Source organism: Teleopsis dalmanni, chromosome 1 (assembly GCF_002237135.1).
Source record: "Teleopsis dalmanni isolate 2A chromosome 1, ASM223713v2, whole genome shotgun sequence".
NCBI classification, from domain to species: domain Eukaryota; kingdom Metazoa; phylum Arthropoda; class Insecta; order Diptera; family Diopsidae; genus Teleopsis; species Teleopsis dalmanni.
Window position 1 is genome coordinate 104,078,521 of NC_051846.1, and position 27,409 is coordinate 104,105,929.

Consider the following 27,409-nt stretch of genomic DNA (forward strand, 5'->3'; position numbering starts at 1 on the left):
AAAATATTTTTAATGCTAAAAAATTTAAATAATTAAAGTTGCTTTTTATTTAATTTTTTAGAAATAATTATTATTCTGTGCCTTTTATTTGTTCACGAACAAATAACTCATTCATACTACTTTTTATTTCAAAACTCATAAATGTTTATTACTTTTGTCTTAAAAACATAAACTTAAACATAAAAACATTCAACTTCCATCAAAAGTTCCTAGTACTAATACCAGACAAAAATGACTGAGAAGGAAGTATACCATCTGAGGTACACGAATAGCTCCAAAACGATGAAAGGAGTGGAGGCGGGAGTATACGGAGTTAAACCAAAAGAGGAAATATTTGCGAGTATGAGTCAAGAAAACTTAGTTTTTCTGGCCGTAGTACACGCAATTGAACTACATCTAAAGGAATATAAAAGGAAATCCGTCACGGGAAAAAACATATATATTTCTGTAAATCGTAAATCACCTTTGCTCACCTCGAGTGACCTCAAAACTAGTCTGTTAATGCCATCTACTTCTCAAAGACCTTGCTGAAAGAAACATAATATGGATCCCAAGGCACAGCGGATTTGAGGAAAACGAAAAAGCAGATGAACAAGCCAGAAAAAGGGCGGCCTCATTTTCATGGAGCTTTTTCAAATCTAAAATTAATTTTTTTTTTTTGAGCTTGAATGGACTGAGCTCAGTAGTACATCCGTCTGTTGAAGTCGGACACATTTAAGTTCCAATGGTGTTTGTTTGCGGAGGCGTGTGAACGTTCTTCCTTCTGCTATAATTCTGCTCATAAAGTGGTTGGGATGATGTAACATACGTTTTTTGTGTTTACTGGCTTGGCTTTTTATGACATCCTTAACTACCGGAACGTTGAGATCGCGTTGTATACATTCATTTGTTAAATATCTAGGAGCATCTAAGATTAATCTAAGGGTTTTTGATTAAAAACGTTGGATAATCTCAATATTTGAAGATGCAGCAGTTCCCCAGAGTTCAATGCCATATGTCCAGATTGGTTTGAGTATCGCTTTGTAGATAAGAAGTTTATTTTCCACGGAAAGCTTTGAACTTTTGTTCAGTATCCAGTAGAGCTCCCGCAGTCTGATGCCAAGTGCTTTTCTTTTGGTAAAAATATGGTGCTTCCAAGTTAGTTTTGTGTCAAAGTGTATTCCTAAATATTTCACTTGGGTAGATTGAGGGATTAAAATATCGTTAAGGCGTACCGGTGGGCAATTTTTCCTTCTCATTGTAAAGGTTATTTGTGAAGACTTAGTCTCATTTGCTTTTATTCTCCAGGTTTTAAGCCACTGTGAAATGTTATCTAGCGCTCGCTGGAGTTTGTTGGATGCTAACTGGTGATTTTTGTCTGAAGTAATTACCACAGTATCATCGGCAAAAGTTCCAATCTCAGTACCAACGGTGGTAGGCAAGTCGTTAGTGAAGAGTAAGTATAACACAGGTCCCAAGATACTGCCTTGTGGCACTCCAGCCTGAATTGGCTGCAAAGTTGATATTTCATCCCCCTGTTTTACGAAGAAATATCGTGATTCGATGTAAGATTTTAAGAAAATATAGTAATTAGTTGGGAGCATCTGTTTAAGCTTAAACAATAGGCCGTTATGCCAAACTTTATCAAATGCCTGGGACATGTCCAGAAATGCTGCTGTGCAGTACTTCCTTTTGTCAAATGCTGTATGTATAACATTAACCACTCTGTGTACTTGCTCTATTGTACTGTGCTTTTTTCTAAAACCAAATTGATATTCCGGAATTAGTCTCCTTCTATTGACAATGGGCATTAATCTGGTAAGAAATAAATTTTCCAACAACTTTGACATAACCGGTAGAAGACTAATTGGTCTATATGACTTAACATCTTTTGCCGTTTTCCCAGGTTTGAGTATCATGGTAATTTGAGCCACCTTGAATTGGGGAGGGATAAAGCCTTTTGTGACAATAGAGTTAAAAATGTTTCGCAGCAGTACAATTGCTTCATCTGGTAACTCCTTTAATATTTTTGAAGTAATTAGGTCATAGCCGGGTGCTTTATTTATTTTTAGTTTTTTGATTTCGAATTTTATGTCGAAAATGGAGAATTTTCGTATTGGAAGGTCCAGTTGGTGCGTTTGCTGTAATACCTCTTTAATCTCTTCAGTTATACTATTTGGGGCTTCATTAATGTTTGGAATAGAAACTGAAGACAGATGGTCCGTAAATACACTGCATTTTTCTGTATCTGTTTGGCCCCATTGCCCAAGTTCGTTTTTTACTGGTGCATTGTGCGTTGATGTCTGTTTCTTAATTGCTCGCCAGAGAGAGTAGTTGGTGGAAGTAGTTGCGTCTAGTCTTTGGAGATTTCTTTGTATTTCCAAATTTCTGGTTGTTTTCAGATGTTCTTTTAGATTTTTGATCAGCACATTAAAAAGTTTTTTATCTTTCGGAGATTTGGTTTGTTGCCAGCGCCTTCTCGCTGCTCTTTTGGCTCTTATAAGTTCTTGAGTCGTACTACATAATGGTGTGGCGAATTGTTGCATGTTTGAAGGCGTGGATCTCCAGGCTGATTGTTGAATACTCCTTATAAGATGTTCGGTTGCAAACGCAATTTCTTCGTCTGTTTTAAGCGCCATTTTTACATCAAGTAATGACTTAAGTGTATGCCGAAAGGCATCCCAGTTGGTTAATTTGTTGTGCAGATAACATTTTTGAACTTTAAGTTGTATATTCGATTTTATCCGTAATAATACTGGCGAGTGATCTGATGAAAGATCAAAGCTAGATTTACAGAACGTGTCGTTTTGTCACACTCCTTTAGTAATACAAAAGTCTAACAAATCTGGCATTTTTTTGGGATCCGTGGGCCAATAAGTTGGTTCTCCAGACGAGATAGTTGAAAGGTTTTCGCTTCTTATAGCCGCATCTGTCGTCTTTTGGGTGTTGAAAGCGGAGAGCCCCATTCAACGTGTTTAGCATTAAAATCTCCCCCCGCAATAAATTTGTTACCTAAGGTTCTAAAGAATTTTTTATATGTTGCCGTCTTAGTTGCGTGTTTTGGTGGACAATATACTGATGTTATTGTGATTGAGCCACACCAATCTTTTGTTGATATGCTGGTTACTTGAATCTCTTCAGTGCGGTATTGTTGCATTTCAAAGTGTAATATATTTGTTTTAACTAAAATGCCACTTCCCCCATGAGCTGTTCCATCGGGATGCATAGTGTGGTAAAAGTCATAGCCTGGTACTTTAAAATAATGTTTTGAAGTGAAACGTATATTAGCATGATGTCTACTTTTTGATATTTTTAAAATTCTTATAGCTCTAATGAGTGTGTTGACATCCCATTCGCTTTCCAGAGTACTATATTTAATTCACTGTCGGACATAATTTAGTCGTCAGCGTGACAAGAACATTCAGTAATGTACTGATTTGTTCTAACATTTGCTTAACTACTATTAGAACTTCGCTCATGGTATCTGGAGATTTTGGAATAGTAAGAGATTTAGGTGATTGTTTCACTAGCACGCTAGCATAACTTCTTTTGGGATCCCTTGGGATAGAAACTTTGTCTTTTTCTTCGGCAGTTTCTTTGTTTGTAGTTGTTGTTTGTTTAGGTTTTAGTGTTGGAAATTTCGCGATTTGTAGCTGCTTATAAATCAAACAACCTTTATAATTTGCAGGATGGTTTCCTTCGCATAATACGGATTTGATTTCAGTACTTCTTCCTTGGATTGGACATTGAGACGAAGAATGGTTTTTTGCACATTTGATGCACCTCGGATGTCTTCGACAATAACTTTTCGTGTGGCCATAGTCTTGGCAGTTACTACACTGAGGAATGTCTTGTTTAGGACGAGGCTCAAACGTGACTCGACTATGCATCAAATTCTTTATTCTGTAGATCTCCTTGTTATTTTGTTGAAGCTCAAGTTCTACAATGAAGAGAGGAAGTGGTTTTTTCGATTCTCTGTGTTTCATATTGAAGACGTTTCGAGCTTTATGGCCTGTTTCCGCCAGAGCTGTTTTAATGTCCTCGGTGTTGACAGACGAATGCATGTTTCTCAAAATAGCTTTAAAATTTCGTTAATCTTTAGGCTTGTATGTATAAAATTCGGTTTTTTCGATTCGAGTTGCGTTACTATTGTAACATAAGACTCAGTTGTTTTTGCTTAGATTTTTACTTTTTCGTTGTTTAAAACTTTTAGCTCAAAATTGTTTTCTACTTGTGAGGACAAAAGATTTATGAGAGGATTTATGTTATTCACCCTATCTACGAATATTGGTGGAGGTTTGGGCTGCTTTTCGGCATGTTGTGTCACTTCTTCAACTTCTTCTGTTTCTAGTACTGAAAATCTATTTACGAAACGGCTTGGATTGTCTAGCCTGTAACTATCTAATTTAGCTTGTTTTTTAGTTTGTTCAGCATTTTTGGAACGGCGAATTTCAGGACTTTAACGAGTTCTTTTCTGACTTTCTTTTGGAAGTTTAATTTTTTTTATTGAAGAGTTGCTTAATGAGTTTTCTTTTGGGTTTCCCTTCGATTGAGTATGTACTTTGAAAGTTTTTTTGGCTGTTCTGCTCTTTGTGCACAGGTGTCGAGAGCATAGCGCAATTTGATGTAGTAGACATTTCGTTCAGTATATTGTTTGATATATTAGCGATTAAACTTACCGAAGTTGTTGGAAGTAAAGATAAGGCATGAGTAGACGAAACGGATATCTGAGTTGATGTAGAACTCAAGGTGTTAGTTATCGAGTTTGCAGTGCATACTGTGACGCTATTTGTAGTACATGTTGATGTTGAGCAGTAATGTGCTATTAGATTTGTTGGGGAGAGTCCCAGCGTGAGCGTATGAGGTGAGCTTATCAGTTGGGTACGGCAAGCCAGAAAAAGGGCGGCCTCATTTTATATTGGGCCACAACCATTATGCGGTCCTTCATGGAGCTTTTTCAAATCTAAAATTAATAAGTGGCTGGAAAGAACAGCTCAGTCTGATTGAGATAATGCAATTGTTCATTAGATTGCATACAATCTAAAGAATTCGTGCCGAATCGATCAAAAGTCAGAACTAGGGAGCTTCTAATGCTGAACAGAAATGGCATCCGACTTGTCACGGAGTAAAAAAGCATCTATCGAACCTAGATATTACTAGAGACGATAGCAGCAGATTTTGTTACGAAGAAGAGGAAACAGCAGAACACATTGTTTATCACTGAGATTCAGACTTCGGTACTTATCCACTGCCTATTCATTTATAACGGAATCTCTGTAAAGGAATCTTAACTGCTACTCGCGTATGGAACTAAATTGGGTATGTCACAATAACCCTCAAAGGATGCAGTGACAAGTTCCCAACCCGTTTTTTTAAAATCTAAATCTAATCGCATTATTTACTTAGCCGACAACACTATATATACTACTTAAACAAATGTCATGTCTCAACTGCTAACGTGGTCGAAGTGAAAGGAAAAAAACTTTTCTAGCTTATTTATTATCCCTGATCTAGTCTTAAAGTCCACATAACATTTAATTTAAAATTTATGGGGTAATTTACTGTTCCCAGCGCTATTTAGTTTTAACCCATTTACGGCCAACGATAAAATAAAGCGAATATGTTGTAATTTTTTTATTTTTTTTTTTCAGAGATTTCAATTAGAAATAAATTATAATGGGTTTAAAAAGATTGAAAAAATGTTTTTATTTGATATTTTGACTATTGCGAAAACGCAACGTTGACCGAATGCGGTAATGGTGAATTAAAATATATATATACATCAATTTAACATTTAGTTACAGAAAATTTGAATTTTAGTTGCGACATTGTCTGCTCGGCATTTACGATGTTATAAATTTTGTACGCATTTACTATACATACATAAATCTAAACAATTTATGAAAAGTGGCTACCACCAAACTTTGTTTTAATAAATATTTTTGCAGAATGCTTACCAAAGAACGAAACTATTTGTTCGTCGATGGATAGATTATAACTAAAAACTCCAACTTGCATCAATTTGTTGTTTAATATTTGAAGAGCAAAGAAAAGAAAAATGAAAAAAATACAAAGAATTATCAGATACATGTATATTTCACTTTATTTTTTTCAATTTGTTTCGATTCTGTGTTCTTCATCATTAGACCAATATCAATCCTGTTGCGGTAGGAAATGGTATAGAGATAGAAAAAGAATTCCTATGAACTATAAACCGAGTACATTATTATCTAAAAACATGCTGCTAAATAATTTTTTTAACGATCAATGATTGTATAGAGATGGCTAACATGTATATATTGAGTCTTCTGTCTTACATCATTTAGGAATTCGGCTTATATTATATTGAAAGTGTCAGTGACGTATCAGTCTGGCAAATATAATAATTATTTGTGCGTTTTAAAATAAAAATCATAGTGTAAGAAAAGTAACAGGCAGATACTTATAATTATTTTTGAAAAATATAATATAAAATTGATTTAATTACTTTTTTCAAATTTTAATTTATGGTAAAACGTTTATATATATAAAGCAAGCATAACATAATATTTAGGATGAAAGTTGTTAGAATAATAACTATATACTTAAATAAATTTAGTCTTTTTGTTGCCGTTTTTTTTTTTTTAATTTTTAAAATAATTTATTACTTTAGGTCCCTGAATATAAGTCTTCAAGTTCTCCACTCATGTTGCCTTCAGCTTCAAGCATTTCTATTTGCGTTCATTAGTTAAACGGAATACAGTAGGAGAATACTTAAATAACATTTCAATTTGATGGGTGATAAAGCCATTTCGTTACCGTTTATGTTGGAGTTACATAACCCATCTCTGCAGTTTTCAAAGTTCACTTTTGGTGTTTTCATGAATTTATATTTCTGCGTAAAGTCTTATCAAGATTGCTTATCTGAGCACTGGTATTATTAGTTTTTTGTTTTTGTACTTTGATAAATATTATTAAAAATTGCGAAATATTTATTTTGCGAATTCAAATAATTAGTTTTATTAGTTAATTAATTAATTAATTTTAATTGTTTTTGCTCTTTAATAAATAACACCAAAAAATGACGATGCATTTTTATTTACAAAGTTAAAATACGAAATTTAAAATATATTTATTTATTTATTTTTTTTTATTTTTATTTTTTTTATTTTTGGCTAAAAGCATTTGCATTAAAAACTATCCAAATTTAAATTTAAAGGTATAATTTGTGATATCTATCGATTTTGCCATGCATGAATTGCTTAAAGTAAACTCAAACATTTTATGTGATTAAGTTGGTTTTTGCCATGACTATATCAGGCCTATTTTGAATACTCCCAGGGAACAAAACTCCCTATTCCCACGTTGTTCCCAAACACACAACTACCTTATTCTTTATTGCTTGGGAGACAGCAGTTTTGGGAACAACAACAGTTTTAAATTTGGTTTGTTAAATTTTGGCAACCATGCCACTTTTTAATGACAAAAAGTGCGAAAATAAGCAAAACAAAGAAAAACATTGCGTATCATATGTTGATTTAAATATAAGAATCGCATTATTTGTCTGCTGCACAAATTATTAGAAATAAATATAATGAATATTTTATAAGTAAATAATAGAAAATTTTTATTTTGTTTATTTATTATATTATTTAAATATGTATATAATTTATTATTTTCTCATATACAATAAAACAAAGTAAAATATCTTATTTATTAATTGAAATTATTAATGTCAAATCAAATTAACTAAAATTTGAGCTTGTTTACAAAACTCGTATTTATTTTTATAATTAGGATAGAAATGTCCTTAAATTAATAAACTAATAATAGTTTATGATTGTGCAGATGTTACAATAAAAAAGGAATGTTTTACTTGCGCATAATTGCAAAAGTTTATTTTAATTTATTCTAGGAATCCCATTTACTTCAGAATTTGGGTTTCTTTCATTATCTATTGTTTTAAAAACAATAGTTAACACTTTAATTAGTGAAAAAAACCCGTGTGAATAAAATAAATAAATAAAAATTTAAATATTTGAAATTTGTTATACTTTTATTAAAATAATAATTTTAATAAAATATATTAAATGAAAATGTAGTTATATTAAATTTATTAAAATATATTCGGAAAACTAATCAACTCTTGTGGATAAAATAAAAAAATAAAACTTTGAAAATATTTAATTTATTGTAATAATTTTATTATAATAATAATTTTATTAAAATATATTCAAAAATCTGATCATTTTCAGTTACTTTTATATTAAATTAAACCATTCTTAATACTTTTTTAACTTGTCTTCCCAACAATTTGCTTGGGAAAGAATTTATGCAAAATTGGGAAAAAATTCCCATTCCCATGCGATTCAGAATAGCAGAATTGGGAACAGGAAACAAAACTCCCATTCCCAAATTATTCAGAATAGCAAACATGGGAACAGGGAACAAACTCCCATATATTAAGTGATAGTATTACAATAACTAAGTGGTTAAATGTTCACCACTTCTTTTAATTCCTATCCATTAATTTTCAATTAAGGACTTCGTGCCCATTTGTCTAAAGGAGGACTTTGTATTTTTGTCGTACATATTTTTCAGCCCGATTTTACTAGCCCAAGTTCATTGTATTATCTATGCTGAGTAAATAATTGATGCTCCGTCTATTTTTTGTAAATACCACTACAGTTTTTTATTTCAAACTTAACAACAGACTAAAATTGTGTGCTTTGCTTTATATTCAACGATTTTCATTCTTGCAGACATTACTTATAGATTGTAGTTTGTCTCAATCTTCCTTAATACACACCATAGCGCAGCCAAATAGATGGAATTGTTCAGATTTATTACAACATGATCCAGACAAAAATTGTAAAACATTTCATAGATATAGTTCCAGTAATCGACCATTGTAGTACTATCTGGCCAATGCATCCATTAGGTTTACATTTAATTTTAAATTTCAGTAATAATAATTATTAGTGTATATTATAAACGTATGTAATTTATTGGCAAAGTTATTAGCTTAATTTTTAATAATTTAATTATTAATTCCTTTTTCAATTTTATTAAAATCTTTTTTTTTTTAATATTAGTTCCATTGAACACTTCATTACATATTTCAACATTGGGAAATGACAATAATGTGCACAATGTAACAAATTTAGACGAAACAATTGATGCTGCAAGTGTGAATGCTGATGGTTTTTGTAACAATATCGACAATGCTGCTACAAACGAAAATGAACAAAGGGGTTGCGGAAATGAAAATTTAACGAATGAATTTGAAGAAAGAGACAGTTTAATAACCGAGAATGAGCTAAATACTTCTTTTAATATTGAAAACAATAGCAGTGTAAGTACTCTGTGCAGATTAATCAAGCTTCTATATACAATTACATACACAGTAATAAATAATTTACGATTAAGATTAAAAAACTTGATCGAATATATAAGTTTTTTTTACATGTTATGATATTTCAGTGCTACATATATGTATAGCAAAGAACTACAATAAGTACTCAAAACTCGAGTCATACTCGAGTATTAACTCTACTTTACTTATACTATTTTACTCTACCGGAGTACCATCTCAGCATGAAAATCTAAAAATCAAATACTTTTCGCACGTGACTCATTAATACTTTTACTTGTTACAAAGATGATACAATTTATTTATGAGTATTACGTCAGAGGTTGGTATGTTGGTTGGTTGGTTGCAGTGGCAGGCCATTAGATAACTTCCATGTATCTCAATTAGCCGTTTTGCTACCACATTCCTCGCAAGAACCCTATTATAGAATAGTACAGATTAAATCCATCGCGACGAATTTAGGTGATTTAAAAGGTCTGTCGTCTTCACCAAAGAACGGTCTGATAAACTATTAAAGAAATATTTTCCTAAGAAATTGCAGTATGGTTTCTTTCTCCTGCGGGTTTCCACAACTTCTACAGTGAGTATTATATGGAATGCGCAGTTTCTCTGCATGAGTTCCTACACATAAATGACCAGTAGGAGCTGCAGTAAGCCTTGCAGTGTTTACTCCGTCTTTTTTGATGAGTTCCGAAGATTGATTTTTATTATAGGTGGGCCATGTTAACCCGGAAGTCGCACATGACCTAAGTGGTTTCCATTTGTTATTGGCAAGTTGCATAAAGTAGAGAGTACTACTCTTAATGACCTCTAGAGTAATATACATCGGTACCGCCAAGGACAGGGAAACATTAGAGCGGGCTAAACTGTCAGCTTTCTCGTTCTCTTCGATGTTCCTATGATCAGGAACCAGTGACGACGCGTGCCCTATCTGCAAGGGTGTGCGGCTCTTCTTTAATGTTTTTTTTACATGTACCACTTAAATTAAAATATATGAGATGTTTTATTAATAATAACCATATTATATTAGGCAACAATATATTCGCAATATTATATTAAATATTCATTAACAAAATAACATATTAAACAAATTAAATTAATAATTTATATATAAGTTTAATATTATATCAATATGGAAGAAACAAAACTTTTCATATACTTGTAACATCAAACCAACTTTTTTCAAACAAAAGAGTTTTAACTCAGAACCATACATGTTTATCCAGTGATCAAACAAAATCAAACCCACTTGCAACGTACAAATGTGCGCACAAGTACTCCGCACAGTAAGAACAGAAATTCGTGGGTGCTACTGTTAAAAGGGGAGAGACGAAATGTGATAGAAATGTATGGTGAGATGAGCTGCAAACTTCAGCCGCTCATGCAATCACTTTGGCAAATCATCATGTTGGATTCGTATGCATACAGTTGATATTCGAATAGAACAGAAAATTACTCTCATACAATTCCCACTATATAAATCTCTATCTCTGATATTACAAACGGGAGCACACGCACATTATTTTGTTTATATGCAACGTATGAATGTGCGGCCAACTTCTTTGCACACAAAGGGGAGAGACGAAATAAAATAGAAATGTTCTGTGATTTGAGCTGCAAATATATAAGCACACCTAACAAGTATAGCAGTTAACAGAAGCAAATTGATTGAGTTTTCATAGACAATTATATTTAATTGTTTTTGCTAAAACTTTTAGAATATATATGTATATGGAAATGTAATAATTAATAATAATTCTTGATGTGAAGATACCTAATAAATTTATATACCTATGTTATTTGACATTTTGCAAATTATGTTTGGGTGTTCACCGCACACCTCCGCACCTTAGAGCAATCGTCACTGTCAGGAACTCAGATGAGAGTGATGGCAGCCAACTGATTTAGATTGTCGATTACCTCTCTACATTCTTTCACTATCTTCGATTTTGTAGTGAAAGATTCAAGGATCAATAAAGATAACCACACTACATTTGTCACAGCGGTGTCATAACACCGCTGTTGCAAACGATCGGGACGATTCCCCCATTTTTTACCAAACATCCTTTTGCAAGAATAAAAATCTATACATGCCCTCTTGATACGAAGATCGACATTGTGTTTCTAGTTTAGCTTACTATCCAACAATATTCCTAGATATTTGGCTTTTTGCGATAGTTTTAACTATTGCCCTTTAGTGAAGGCAACCTGAAAGCCGGTATCTTGGTTTTGGTGGTAAACAGCATCATTTCAGTTTTTCCTGGGTTAATACCTAGTCCACTGTCTGTGGCCCAGGCACTTATCTTAACCAAGGCACTTTCCATAATATCGCTTATTATGTTAGGGAAAATACCCGACACTAGAATAACCACGTCGTCCACGTACGCTACTGATTTCACACTAATCTTATCTAATATATTGAGAATATTATCCACGACCAGCAGCCACAGTAGCGGTGTGGTTTTAATATGAACCGATTTTTCCACAGTTCGAATGACCTTATGTAGAGCTGTTCTGTAGATCTATCCTTGAGGTAAGCGTGCTGGTATTTTGAGATTGGAAAACGTTCCACCATTAGTCATAAGTAAAGCTGTATGAGCCTTTCCATTGTTTTAAGTAAGAATAAAGTTAGCCTGTAATTTTTGGAGGACTCATGATCGAAGACGACTTTAACCTGCCTCCAACTAAGTGGTATATAACTGTATTTTAGACACGCTTTGTATATTATCCCTAACCATGGAACCACTAAGACTTGCAGTTTTTGCAACTTAATGGGAAAGATACTGTCTAAACCTGACAACTTATAAGGAGAGAACCTGTTGATTGAATACCTAATTTTTTCCGATGTGACTATTGCTTCAGCCACCTGTGATGATGTGCTTGCCAAAATGTTTTTTTTTTTTTGCAGTAGGTGGAAAGCATCAGTACTTGAACAGTGTAAGACTTGAACCCACTAAAACCACCTCTTAGGAATCTTTCCCACAGCAATGTGGGAACTTCATTCCAGTAATCAGGGGAGAGAGAAAATAGATAGACTTAATACCTAGTGAACTAGGTTCATCTAAGTCAGAAAGCAAGAAGAAAGGATAATAATGAAGGTGATGGGTTTACGGCTAGTTAGCGGGTGTGAGACTAGTGATATACTTTGTGACCAGGGTCACGAAAGCCGCGGTTAAAAAGAGGAATAGCGAGAAAATTTTGATCCAGCTCATCAAAATAGTGGAGAAGATACTGTGGAGGTTTAAAACGTAAAGCTAGAACAAAGTCTACTGGGAGGGTATCTGGACAAGAGACATCAGCAGGGAGGTCGTGGAGCCAGGTGAGATACCTACGGGCGAGTGCCAAAAGGTACTAATCAATACGAGTGATCTTGGCATTGGCATACAGAGTGGAGATGGAGAAGTGCTTGCCATTAGGCTTGCGCTTATAGTTGGTGCAATCACGGAGAAGTTTCCGCTCAAACAGGCGGATTCTTTCCATCTGAGCAGAAGTGATGGCAGACCAAATAGGGAAGGCATAAGGGAGGAGAGGACGAATAAGCTGCTTATAGCAGATTAACTTAACTTTGCAGTTAAGTTCGTTGTGTCTTCGAAGTGCAGTTTTGAATTGAGTGTGCCTGAACCAGGCGTTACGGATGGCATAGTCAACATGTGATATAAAATTGTGTTGAGATGAGAAGACAATACCAAGATATTTCAGCTTGGGGACAAGCTGAATTGGAGTGTTGTTAAGCTTAAGCTTAATATTAGAGGTGCTAAAACCTCTAGGACGATCACGCTGCTGGCCAAGAAAGGTAATGGCAGAGATCTTAGAGGGGTTGAGTTTAATCTTCCACCTGGTGTAATAGTCGAAGAGGGATCCAAGGTGGACATTAAGCTCATTGGAAAGGCGGTGAGGATTAGATGACCGCATGAAAACAAGGCAGTCATCTGCGAAGCAGATTTGCTTAACAGGGGCCCGCTGGAGAGGAATGTCTGCTATAAACAGGTTAAAAAGGAGAGGTCCTAGAACCGAGCCTTTAGGGACACCGGCGTCGATGGGGAAATCACAGGACAGAGAGGAACCGACTCGAACCTGAATGGTTCTGTTGGACAAAAATTTGTGGACCACACTGCAGAGCGTAGAGGAAAAGCCGAACTGATGAAGCTTTAAAACTAAACCTTCAAACCAGACAATATCAAAGGCTTTTTCAATGTCAACACTTAGTGCTACAGTGGGCTGCTTATTGAAAAAAACCTGTGCATATCTCATTTTGGAGATGATGCAGGGCATGAAGAGTGGAGGTTTGGCTCCTAAAGCCAAACTGATAAGAAGGAATAATATTATTCCTTGAGGAGAAAGACTTCAGCTTGCTTGCTATGAAAGTCCCATAAAGCTTACTGACAGAGTTGAGGAGAGAAATGGGACGATAGGTCAGCTTTAGGTTTGCCACTCTTGGCAATGGGACATACTATGGCCTTCCTCCATGGCTGGGGGAAGGAACCAGTGTTGTACGCATGGTGGAAGAACATGGCGCACTTTTTAAAAAAGAGTGGTGAGAAACGCCTCATGGCGTAGAAAGACACACAGTCAGTGCCAGATGACTTTTTAGGGGCTTTAAGACGAAGCATGTCAATAAGATCAAAAGGGGTGAGAAACCCTTGAGTGTCTTCAACATTGATGCAGTGAGCGGGAAACTGCGGGGAGAAAATAACAGTGCTTTCATTGAAAGCATTAAAAAGCCCATGCACTACAGAATTCGTAGTGGACGTAAAGTGGCGCTCGCCTAGGCCAACCGTAAGACGTTGGCTTTATCAAGGTCATCATACGCTATGGTGTTGCCATAGCGGAGGTCAGAGATGGACCTATTTGATCCACAGATTTGCCTGATCGTACTAAAGACGTCAGACCGGCACTGGGTGGCACTAAGGGAATTGAACCTGGCTTGGTTGATCATCTGGGCAATTATGGTGTCAAGGTTCTTAAGGATTTCTTGAAACGCATGAGCTTGCGTGGAAGCAACCTGTCTAAAGCGATAAGGCCTGCGGCGAAGCGATTTCCTCAGTTTAATGAGGTGAAGGGTAGCAGCATCAAGTGGAACTTGATAAAATTTGCGAACACGCACCTTCGGAACATGCTCATCAATTGCGGAGGCGAAGATGCTTTCAAGGGTAAGAGCAGCAAAATCGATCTCCGCAGGAGTCATGTTCCTGTGTTCGGGAATGCTCAAATCAAGAAGGAGCTGATCAAGAGTGAGGTTGAACTCCGACCAGTTGGTGCTGGAAAAGTTAAAAAATGTGCGAGGGCAGGCACGAGTAGCTCTGCAGTCGTGAAGCGCAAACCTTACCGCTTGGTGGTCAGATATGCCATCAATGACACGTGGGGTTATCTGCTAAAAAAAAAGTCAATGATACTATTGACATGAGTCGGAACCGAAGGAGCTACCACACTTAACACTTCGTTCAATAATGTGTGTGACTAACTAATTAAAACATTTTTTTTTGCCAAAATTCGTTTTTATTTATCAACATAGTCCCCTTTTAGGGAGATAGAATCATTCCAACGCTTTTGCAATCTTTCGATACCGCCTTTGTAAAACGATTTTTCTTTGCCTTCAAAATAGGCGTTAGTTTCGGCGATTACTTCATCATTTGAGCCAAATCTCTTACCACGGAGCGTCTTTTTGAGGTCTGCGAAGAGCCAGTAGTCGCTGGGGGCCAGATCTGGGGAATACGGTGGGTGCGGCAGCAATTCGTTAAATTTTGCCATCGTTTTCATCGACTTGTGGCACGGTGCATTGTCTTGGTGGAACAAATCTGTTTTCTTCGCCATATGAGGCCGTTTCTTTGCGATTTCGTCTTTCAAACGCTCCAATAACGCTATATAACAGTCGCTGTTGATGGTCTTCCCCTTCTGGAGATAGTCGATGAATATTATTCCATGCGCATCCCAAAATACAGACGCCATAACCTTGCCAGCCAACTGCTGCCTCTTTGGTCGCTTTGGGCGGCTTTCACCGGCTACATCTCACTCAGCAGACTGCCCATTTGACTCTGGAGTGAAATGGTGGATCCATGTTTCATCCATCGTGATGTACCGACGCAAAAACTCCGAGTTATTGCGCGTAAACATGTCCAAACAGCTCTTTGAATCATCGATTCGTTGTTGTTTTTGCTCCGGTGTGAGCAAACGCGGCACTTATTTGGAAAACACCTTTTTCATACCCAAATGTTCGTGTATTATGGTGTGTACACTGCCTGCTGATATCTGTAGAATGTCAGCAATCTCCCTCACTTTCACTTTACGGTCGGACATAATGATTTTCAGTGTTTTTTCAACGTTTTCCGGAATAACATAACAGCATCATTTGGCCGTCCAGTAGATGGAATGTCATCGGTGTCTGTACGACCACGTTTGAATTCAGCATACCAATAACAAATGCTTCTTTTTGATGGAGCAAAGTTCGAATAATGTTTTTCAAGCTATTCCTGGCATTGAACAGTATTTTTTTTCATTAAAAAACAATGATAAATCAGCACACGGAATTGCTTTGAATTCATTTTTTTTTGAAAACTCAAAAGAAGCGTCACTTAAAGCACTGTAACTTGTAAGCAAATGGTCGGATTAACATATGATTTTGACAATAAGCCTAAAAAGGTTGCCACTTTCGAAAAAAAAATATTTATTTAGTATTAGTGCCGCCATCTATGTGTCAGTCACACACATTATTGAAAGAAGTGTTAGAATAGGGCTGACTTGGGTACTACTCAGCCAGTTGAAGAGCCAAGTGCCGCTAAAACAAGAGGCAGAATTATTCCAAAAGGGGTGCTTACTATTAAAGTTACCACCGATAAGAAAGGGGTTAGGAGACAAAGAACACAAGAGTTCCCAGTGCACATGGGTCGATGGAAGAAGCAATAGAGGATGTGTGGTAGATGCAAAAGATGTTGAGATCAGGGCGGTTCGAGAGAGAAAGAGTAACACCAACCGCCTCAAGAGAAACAAGTGAAGGGATGTGAATCCTAGAACATTTGAGAGAGTCTTTTGCCAAAATGGCGACTGGAATGAGCTATGTTTCAGTCACAAGGATGATGGTTGTTGAGGGTTGTTGCGTTCAGCAAAATCCGCAAAAAGAGTACGCCTAAGATTGGAGTGTATAGAATTAACATTAATGAGAATGACCCTTATATCATTCATCTCAATGCCAATTCAAGGACTTTCTGGACAAGAAAGGCTTTCTTGTCAGAATGGGGCAGAAGGCTGCAGTGCTGTTTAATGCCTGCAGCAAAGGCGAAGATTCCCTGAACATCAGGGCGAAAGGAGTCAGGCTCAGGAGCAAGGATAGGGGAAGGTTTAGCTGCCTTAGGCAGCGAAATGGACTTGGGGGTTGCGGTTTTAGCCGCAGAGGCAAAAAAGACACCAGGTCTCATGAAATTAGATGGAGCTCTCAAGTCAATAGACATGAGGGGTGTAATTTTTTGCACACGAGATTTAGTGGCGCGAAGAGAACGCAGCTCCTTATATTTGGAGCAGTGGAAATTGGCTGGACGACTAGTCTGGCCGCAGTTGCAGCACTTAGGGATAGTGGCTGCAAGTTGCTCCTGAGTAACTGGATCAAAGGCTGGAGGAGGAAGTTGACACTCGCCACGTTGATGTGTCTCACCACAGTGCACACAACGATGAGGATAGGTACACAGCTTGGCTGTGTGGAAATACCGTTGGCAATTTGAGCATTGAGGGATCTCATTACGAGATTTCTGCTCGAGTGAAATGATGATGTAAGCGATGGAAGTCGCTTAACATTCAGAAGGGACTTGGTGTCTGTGGAAGGGACAGGATGGAGCTCCCAAATATAGGAATTGGCATATCTAGAGAGGCTACGCTTTGTGAAGCGCGCAGGTGGAGTGAACATGGAGACTTTCGAGAAGGTGAACTGAGGTAAGCCAGTCGCCAAGGCCGACTTCAAGTCATCCTCATCATCATCCTCATCCTCATCATAGGATGAGGGGAAGTTCTTAAGGAGGACAGGAGTGACTCGGTCCTCTAAAGGAATGGAGGCAAAACTCTCAACTTTCTGCTCATGGAACAGAGAGTTGATGTTGTAAAAGGTGTCCTTACTCTTAGTAAGGATACGAGTGGTCGTGTCATTTATGCATTTAAACTCATAAGAGGCATTAGGAAAGGCTGATTTGATGGAGGAGCCAAGCTCTTTGACATTGACGCCACGTGCCGTAATGGCTGGTGGGTTAGAAGACTTAGTGGCCGAAGCCGAGGAAACAGTAGAGGGAGTGGGAGAATTGGAACCCACAAGGACGCAAGTTGCTCATTAACTAGTTTACGATTTTGGGGATAAGCGACAGTCCTGGGTCGTTTCAGCAAAGGAGTTGGAGAGGTCGTCTACCTTTACAAGGTTGCGGGTCTCCGTCCCTATCTTACATTAATGCGAAGGAAAAGTGATAAACTCAAGGGAATAATAAGTTTGGTAGGTACAAATAATTTTGAATGGAAAGAGTAAAGAAGAGAATATATATAAAAATATATATAAAAAAAAAAATGTGGAAAATAGATAAAAGTAGGTAAGATAAAGATAAATATATATAAATCAGAGTAATATAAATTCAAAATAAATATAAATATAATAATGAATGAATAAATGTGAATAAATGTATGAATGTAAATATAGATAATATATAGATGCAACTATACATATAATCACGGTTGCCACTTGAAAATTTTTTTCTGTACCAAAATTGGTTTAAAAAGGTACCATTTCTGTAAAAAAAGGTCCAAATTTTTTTTTTTTTTATTGTTATCTTCCTTTCGATTTTGAAAAAATCGTACGTGGAGCATTTCCATAATCATTGACTTATGTTGATCATTATTTACATAACAACTCACATTCCCGGTGAGTGTTGCTGCAAATAATTAAACAAAATAAAAGGAAAAAAAATTTTTTTTTTACTCTTATTTATACAATATATTTGTATACATTTGTAGTAATTATCATTGACATTTATATTTGTAATTATAATATATATCATTTTTATTTGTTTTTGTATTATATTTAATTGTATATATACTTATATTTTGTTATATTTATATTTATTAGTATATTTGTGTATTGTATATTATATGCACGGTTGCCACTTATGGTACTTTAGTACCAAAATTGGTACTTTTTTTTTTGTTTTTTCGTTTGGTACTCACGTTCAAAAAATGGTCCATTTTTGACGACCCAACTTTATTGTGGATATTTCCAATTAACACCAAACCGTCTCCAACAGATTTTTTTTTTTTTTGTAATGCACAAATAAAGAAATGTGCACTTAGCCGAAAATAAAACAAATACGCTCTGCGTCTTCTTAAAAATTTATAAAAATTAAATAAGGAGAAAACAACGAATGAATGCACTACCGGCTTAAAAATTTTATTGTAAGTTGACGCGGCCGTGTTGAAAGCTGCCGTAGATTTATATTACGCTTTCACTTATGCTTATCATATAAGCTTATATCACGGACACAAACCGCCAACAACAAGCTGTTGAAAGCTGAGTTCATAAGCACAACTTACAATTCCGTATTATGACAAATAGCTTTATTAAGAATAAACACGTTTTTAATAACCGCGTGGACTAGTTGAAAATATAAAAAATTCTCAATATATTTTCGCAAATGTTAAATATGTTTTAATTCTTTTTTGTTATTTTTATTAAATAAATATTAATATATTAATATTATTTAACAATAATGTAAACAGAGTCAATATCTCACAACGAACACGAGGTATAGCACGAAGTTGAGTACTTCACTGAATATATTCTGAAATATTTTTTGCAGTTCTTTTTATATTTGCTTTTTAATTATTTTTAATTATGTCTGGAAATTGTTCGTTGCTCAATCTTCCATCCCTCCATTCCATTTCTCGTTATTTCTAGTATTTAGTAATATTTAATTATTTACAATCTATGCAATACTCAATTAAATTAAAATTGCTTGTCAAAGTGATTGAACCAATTTAATCATGTTTGAGTCAATGCTGAGAGATCTGTTACAGATTTTCAGAAAATATAAATGTATAATTTACTTTATTTTTATTATTAACTAATATGAATATATCGATATTTGAGTTAACTCAAATTAATATGTTTGATATGATTGAAATTTATGTATGAATTTATCTTAACTTATATAAATTAATTTTTTTATTTTAATTATTTATTAATTAAAATTTATTAAGCTTTGTTTTATAAATGCACTTATGTTTAAAATTGTACTGCCATTAAATCTTGCACAATTCACGGGTTTAATTTATTAAAGGATTCGTAAATTTGAGATAAAAATTTGTTATTCACGTTATTTTGTCAAATACTCTTTTTTTGTAAAATTCAAAATCACGTTCTAATCCATAAGAATCATGTGTGGTAGCGACGGCATCAGTAACAGCGTTTGTTGTTGCTGTGTTTGTTGTGTAAATATTTGGTAGGCAACTACTATTGTAATTGTTGCTGTTGTAGTTGTTATTGCTGTGGTAATATTCTTCTAAATACCCATAACTCATAAGTTTTGTTTTTAGGTTAACATTTATTAAACAAATTTATTATTTACATTTAATTTATAATATAAAATGTATATTTTTTGTTTTTATGTAATGTTTGCAATGCAATAAAAAACACAATTAAATATTTTTAATTTTAATAATATGTATTTTACTTTTATAATATAACTTCATTAATCTTAAAGAAAGTCCAAAATCACACTGACGGTAAATCTAATTTTTTGCTATGCAAAATTGTATGATTTACCATAGATGTGCTCACTTCACTCGTGTTTTTTCTACTGGTCGTTCTAAGCAACTGGGGAGAATCAAGCACCCTACATACTTGATGAGACTGGCATCTCAACTTCGTTAGGTGTTAACTTATATATACATGCAAAAAAATTAGAAATAAGGAAATTACATTACAGAAGCTTATCTAATTTGTATTAGATGTTAATGTATAGATATACAGATTAACACACATTAATCAATAGTTTTTATTTCGTTTGTGTTATTATTAATTCTATTTAAAAAATTAGTAATTTTACTTTGTTTCCCTTTAAGATAATCGACATTTATATCATATATCATACATAAGCTTCCGCCCAGGTGCAGCTCTTTCATGTTTGCGAGCCAAAGTTTTAGAAGGAAACGTTGTCCAAAAAAGACTTGGCTCATCTGGATTTTAGATCTGATCTTCTGTTAGGCTATGCGCTTTTATTAACGAAATAAAAGTGCTTTTAAAGGGATTCACAAAATAAGAACTAAACTTAGAATTTTCTAGTGAACGGACGTGTTTTTAAGCCGGTCTGGGAGAAAACACGTCCGCGGTGAAACTGGGTTAATATGTTCGGGTGTGTGCGGCAAGGCATCACACAGCTACCAAATGTTCTGGTGTAGAGCAATTTAATATTAATTGCTTAAATAATTAATAATAATAAATAATAATGCTTATTCATTTCATGTGCGAAGACTGTGTGCAATATGTTCACAATGTTGACTTTGCACTTAGGGAAATAAATGAAAATGTGGGAAAAAATAATAATCATCTTAAAGAATATAAAAACGAATTTAAAGACTCATTAAAAGTTAGTAAAAATGAACTTAAGTGTTTATTAAAGGCTAAATACTCTGATAGAATCAATGCTCTGAAGAAAGTTCAAGAAGCATACGTAAATAAATTTACGGCATTTGAACAAAAAATGTTAAATTAGTCGAATAATTTAAAAAAAGAAAATGAATTATTGTGTTCCGAATTATTAAAACAAATTAAAAAATGTGAAGATAAGAAAGAATCTTATGCAGAAAAACTTAAATCGAGTAATACATCTACTGTACCTATTACAGTGAAACCTATAAGGAAACAGTTAGGTGATGACACTAAAAAAGACTTAAAAATGAAAATTAATCCGTCTGAACTTAACGTGAAGGTTAATGGTTTTCGAGCTAAAAATGATGGCAGGGTTACTATTAAATGTGTTACTTCAAAGGAACGTGAAATTCTTGCAAATGACATAAAAAAAAAATTAAGTGACCAATATATAATCGAAACACCTGCGCTTCGATACCCCAAATTATTCATCTCGGGTATTAGTGAAAAGCTAGAAAATGAGGACCTTGTACTTGCCATAAAAAATCAGAATAATATTATAGTTCAACATATTAAAGTGTTAAAAGTCTATGAGTCTTATAAAAAAACATTTAATGCGATTGTTGAAATAGATGGCAAGGCTTTTAAGCAATTTATGAAAGAACGTCGAATCAACATCAAATGGGATAGATGCATAATATATGAAAGTTTAAACGTAATGAGGTGCTATAAGTGCTGGGGCTTTAACCATAAGGCGAGTGTATTGAAAGAAGATGACCATGTTTGTGCTAAATGCAGTGAAGTGGGGCATTCACATAAGGAGTGCAAAAGCGATTTTGTCAAATGCGTTAATTGTGTTAAAGCCAAAAAGTTGCTTAATCTCCTTTAACTTTCCACTGATCACGACTGTAGGAATGTGATATGTAAAATCTTACAACGCAGAACTAGACAGGAAGCTGAAAACATTAACTACTAAATATGCAGGATCACAAATCACTTATCAATATTTTTTCGAATCAACGGTGTGGTGTTAATATGGTTCACTTTAATGCAAGAAGCCTCTCTGGCCTTAAATTAGATTATGTTAGAAGTGTTTTTGAAAGCTCCAAAGTTGATGTCATTTGTGTTTCCGAGACTTGGTTTGATCATAACATAAGCACCGTTTTTAGCGGAGTGGCTATTTTCTGTAAGTCACATTTAAAAGGTCAATTAGTGTCTGCCTCAATGGAAACTGAAATTGAACACATCAGCGTGCATGTACTTGCTGGCAACTACAAGATTTTAGTTACTTGTGCCTATAACCCTAACAAAATATTTTCCTGCGATCCTCTCTTTGATTCCCTTCTACCTATTGCCGTTAAGTTTGATTTTCTTACAGTATTCGGCGATTTCAATATTGATTTCCTGTTAAATTCTGCTAAATCAGCTAAATTAAATGACCTTATGACTACGACGGGTTTAAGTGTTGTAAATAACTCCATGTCTACTACGTTTGGCAACAATGTACGACCTAGTCTTCTTGATTTAGTTGCTGTCTCTGACTTGAGTAAAGTTTTGTTTTTCGAGCAGATTTCGTTTGTGTCTGACCATGACTTATTATTTGTGACTTTTGATTATAATGCGACTAAAACATTTACTCCTACACAATTGTCTTTTTGGAACTTCAAGTCTATTGATACTCGGAGATTGTTCAGTGAACTAAATTCTGTTGACTGGAGTGGATGTTGGTTTAGTGCATCAGTAGATGAAAAATTGGGAGTCTTTAATAACATATTGACAGATTTTTTACATCGTTTTGTGCCGTATCGTACAGTATGTGCAAAAAATTCGTTTAGTCCTTGGTTCAAGCCTTATATTAAACGAAAAATTAACTACAAAAATAAAAAATATGCTGTTTGGAAGAAATATCCCACGGCACTTAATTAGATGCGATTTAAAGTGGCTAGGAATTTAGCTTCTGCGGCTATTTATAAAGCCAAATCAACGTTCTTTAAATCCAAACTTGGAGGTCGTCTGCAAACAAAATTTCTCTGGAATAATATTAAATCTTTAGGAATTATAAAAAACTCCACAGCTGTGTGCACCTTAGATCCCAATAACTTAAATGATTATTTTGTTTCGTTTGTTGGTAGTAGATTGAGCGTCAATCCTGCTTTTCCTTGTCTTGAACATGCCGACTCTGAGAGTATATTTAGCTTCGAGTGTGTTAGTCAAGAAGTAGTTTTCAATAGCGTGATGATATTAAATCAAATGCAATTGGTATTGGTAAAATTCCTTTGAAGTTCTTAAAACTTACGCTTCAGTCAATTATTTCTCCTCTGACACATATAATAAATCACTGTTTTGCTTCCTCAACATTTCCTAATGCATGGAAGCTTGCAAAAATTATTCCAATTGAAAAAAAGTCAAATGCATCCCTATGCTCTGACTTTCACCCAATTAGCATTCTTTCCTCGCTCTCGAAGGTGTGTGAAAATATCATGGCTAATGCTATTCGTTGTCACCTGGATCGTTTTCAGCTGCTTTCCCCTCTACAATCTGGGTTTAGAAAAGGTCATAGCTGCACGACTGCTATGTTGAAAGTACTTGAGGATGTTCGACTCAGCTATGATCAAAACTTGATTACATATCTATGTCTACTTGATTTTTCCAAGGCTTTTGACCGCGTTGATCATTCTTTGCTTTGCAAAAAACTTTTCAACTCCTTATTTTCTAAGTCGGCGGCAAAATTTATCTTTAGCTATTTAAGTGTAAGATCGCAGTCTGTTGTGGTATCGAATGAGTTCTCGACTTTTAAAAATCTTCACACAGAAGTTCCTCAAGGGTCAGTCCTGGGTCCCCTTTTGTTTTTAATTTATATAAATGATGTCTTTTCCATTTGTAAGTATACTAAATTGCATGGGTATGCTAATGACATCCAAATGTACATTTCTTGTGATTTTACAAGGTAATCTAATTCAAAAGATAAATGTTGATTTAAATAATATTAACACTTGGGCCGTTGAAAAGATCATGCTACTTAATGCCAAAAAAAAAACTATTTTGCCAATAAGTAGATTAAAAATAGATGTCAATGGTTTGCCTCAAGCGTCTATTGGGCAATCATTTATTGAATACAATACTTCTGTAATATATTTAGGTTTCCATCTAAATACTAACTTACATGCTTGTGACCATATCAATCAAGTTGTTAGGAAAGTATACCCTTGCTTCAGATATCTTAATCTATCAGCGAGATTTACCCCTGTTGCTACTCGCTGCTTGTTGGTAAAACAGTTAATAATCCCTATTATTATGTTTTCCTCGTTAGTTTATTCCAAATTAGACGCGGTGTCTCTTACAAAGTTAAGAAATCTAACCAATTCTATGACACGATATGTTTACGGTCTCAGAAGATTTGATCACCTGGGTAATTTCAGGAATGCAATCTTAGGTTGTGACATTGAACAGTTTATTAAAATTCGTGTCTGTCTGTTTCTGTTTAAATTGGTTAATGCTAAATCACCTGAATACCTTTTCAATTGTCTGCAACAAACACGATCTAATAGATCTCTTTTATTTATTATTCCAAGATTTAACTTCATTTCCACAACAAGTTTTTTCTTTATCCATTCTGCACAACAAATTAACCAACTGGGATGCCTTTCGGCATACACTTAAGTCATTACTTGATGTAAAAATGGCGCTTAAAACAGACGAAGAAATTGCGTTTGCAACCGAACATCTTATAAGGAGTATTCAACAATCAGCCTGGAGATCCACGCCTTCAAACATGCAACAATTCGCCACACCATTATGTAGTACGACTCAAGAACTTATAAGAGCCAAAAGAGCAGCGAGAAGGCGCTGGCAACAAACCAAATCTCCGAAAGATAAAAAACTTTTTAATGTGCTGATCAAAAATCTAAAAGAACATCTGAAAACAACCAGAAATTTGGAAATACAAAGAAATCTCCAAAGACTAGACGCAACTACTTCCACCAACTACTCTCTCTGGCGAGCAATTAAGAAACAGACATCAACGCACAATGCACCAGTAAAAAACGAACTTGGGCAATGGGGCCAAACAGATACAGAAAAATGCAGTGTATTTACGGACCATCTGTCTTCAGTTTCTATTCCAAACATTAATGAAGCCCCAAATAGTATAACTGAAGAGATTAAAGAGGTATTACAGCAAACGCACCAACTGGACCTTCCAATACGAAAATTCTCCATTTTCGACATAAAATTCGAAATCAAAAAACTAAAAATAAATAAAGCACCCGGCTATGACCTAATTACTTCAAAAATATTAAAGGAGTTACCAGATGAAGCAATTGTACTGCTGCGAAACATTTTTAACTCTATTGTCACAAAAGGCTTTATCCCTCCCCAATTCAAGGTGGCTCAAATTACCATGATACTCAAACCTGGGAAAACGGCAAAAGATGTTAAGTCATATAGACCAATTAGTCTTCTACCGGTTATGTCAAAGTTGTTGGAAAATTTATTTCTTACCAGATTAATGCCCATTGTCAATAGAAGGAGACTAATTCCGGAATATCAATTTGGTTTTAGAAAAAAGCACAGTACAATAGAGCAAGTACACAGAGTGGTTAATGTTATACATACAGCATTTGACAAAAGGAAGTACTGCACAGCAGCATTTCTGGACATGTCCCAGGCATTTGATAAAGTTTGGCATAACGGCCTATTGTTTAAGCTTAAACAGATGCTCCCAACTAATTACTATATTTTCTTAAAATCTTACATCGAATCACGATATTTCTTCGTAAAACAGGGGGATGAAATATCAACTTTGCAGCCAATTCAGGCTGGAGTGCCACAAGGCAGTATCTTGGGACCTGTGTTATACTTACTCTTCACTAACGACTTGCCTACCACCGTTGGTACTGAGATTGGAACTTTTGCCGATGATACTGTGGTAATTACTTCAGACAAAAATCACCAGTTAGCATCCAACAAACTCCAGCGAGCGCTAGATAACATTTCACAGTGGCTTAAAACCTGGAGAATAAAAGCAAATGAGACTAAGTCTTCACAAATAACCTTTACAATGAGAAGGAAAAATTGCCCACCGGTACGCCTTAACGATATTTTAATCCCTCAATCTACCCAAGTGAAATATTTAGGAATACACTTTGACACAAAACTAACTTGGAAGCACCATATTTTTACCAAAAGAAAAGCACTTGGCATCAGACTGCGGGAGCTCTACTGGATACTGAACAAAAGTTCAAAGCTTTCCGTGGAAAATAAACTTCTTATCTACAAAGCGATACTCAAACCAATCTGGACATATGGCATTGAACTCTGGGGAACTGCTGCATCTTCAAATATTGAGATTATCCAACGTTTTTAATCAAAAACCCTTAGATTAATCTTAGATGCTCCTAGATATATAACAAATGAATGTATACAACGCGATCTCAACGTTCCGGTAGTTAAGGATGTCATAAAAAGCCAAGCCAGTAAACACAAAAAACGTATGTTACATCATCCCAACCACTTTATGAGCAGAATTATAGCAGAAGGAAGAACGTTCACACGCCTCCGCAAACAAACGCCATTGGAACTTAAATGTGTCCGACTTCAACAGACGGATGTGCTACTGAGCTCAGTCCATTCAAGCTCAAAACGGACTTTTAAGTATTTAGTCACTTTTAAATATTGTTTATTGTCTACTCTGAATTGACAGATCGCAATATAAGAAAATAAAAATAAAAAAAAAAAAAAAAATTTCTGTCAGAGTATGGAATTCGCTTTCATGTGAAACCAGAAACACAACAAGAGTAGGAGCTTTTAAAAAACTGCTAATTAATGAATTATATTGACACTACTCGTTCTGACAATTATTTCTATTTTTCTTGTTGTTTTTTTTTTTTAATTGATGTTTTTCTTTAATTGTCATTTTTTGTTTTGTTTTTGTTTTTTAACTTTCTGTTTGTAATGTTTATTTTTCTATTCTAAATTTTTAATCTTAAATTTAAAATTTTTTTTTATTCTTTAATTTAATTTAATTTAATTTTTTATATAATTTTTAATACAATTTCTTCTCTTTCTTTTTTATTTTTTTGATTTTATACTTTTTTTTTCGCTTTATTATTTAATAAATTATAAATTGTTATATATTGAGTAAATAATATCTCTTTTTATCTCTTTTTCTTTTGTTAGTTTTTAAGTTAGTTATAAGGTGATGCAATAATAGGGTTTTTTGACATTTAAAGCATTTTTTAAATAAATAAATAAAATAAAAAAAACTCGAAGATAACTTTTCCCTTGAACTTTTTAGAAACTTTAATCCAAATCTTCACTGAACGTCTGTACCCATCCATCGCTTGCCAAAAAATTATTTTCTTTAAAAATTTTATTTATCTCTTTTGCTTTTGTTTTCAATATTTTACGAGAGACTGGAAAACTTCTACTTCGTTGTGCACAGAGTCATTCATATAATTTTGCCTCGACTTTAG

The 27,409-nt window shown here is 34.6% G+C and overlaps 1 protein-coding gene across 1 annotated transcript in view; it reads left to right on the top strand.

Annotated features, from left to right (window-relative positions):
- The window catches only part of LOC119664073 (E3 ubiquitin-protein ligase HUWE1), a 99,772-nt gene that overhangs the window by 68,141 nt on the left and 4,222 nt on the right, over positions 1-27,409 (top strand). Inside the window, exon 12 of the mRNA XM_038073635.1 lies at positions 9,054-9,313. Within this exon, the coding sequence (XP_037929563.1) occupies positions 9,054-9,313 (260 nt within the window). The remainder of the gene's footprint in view (positions 1-9,053; positions 9,314-27,409) is intronic.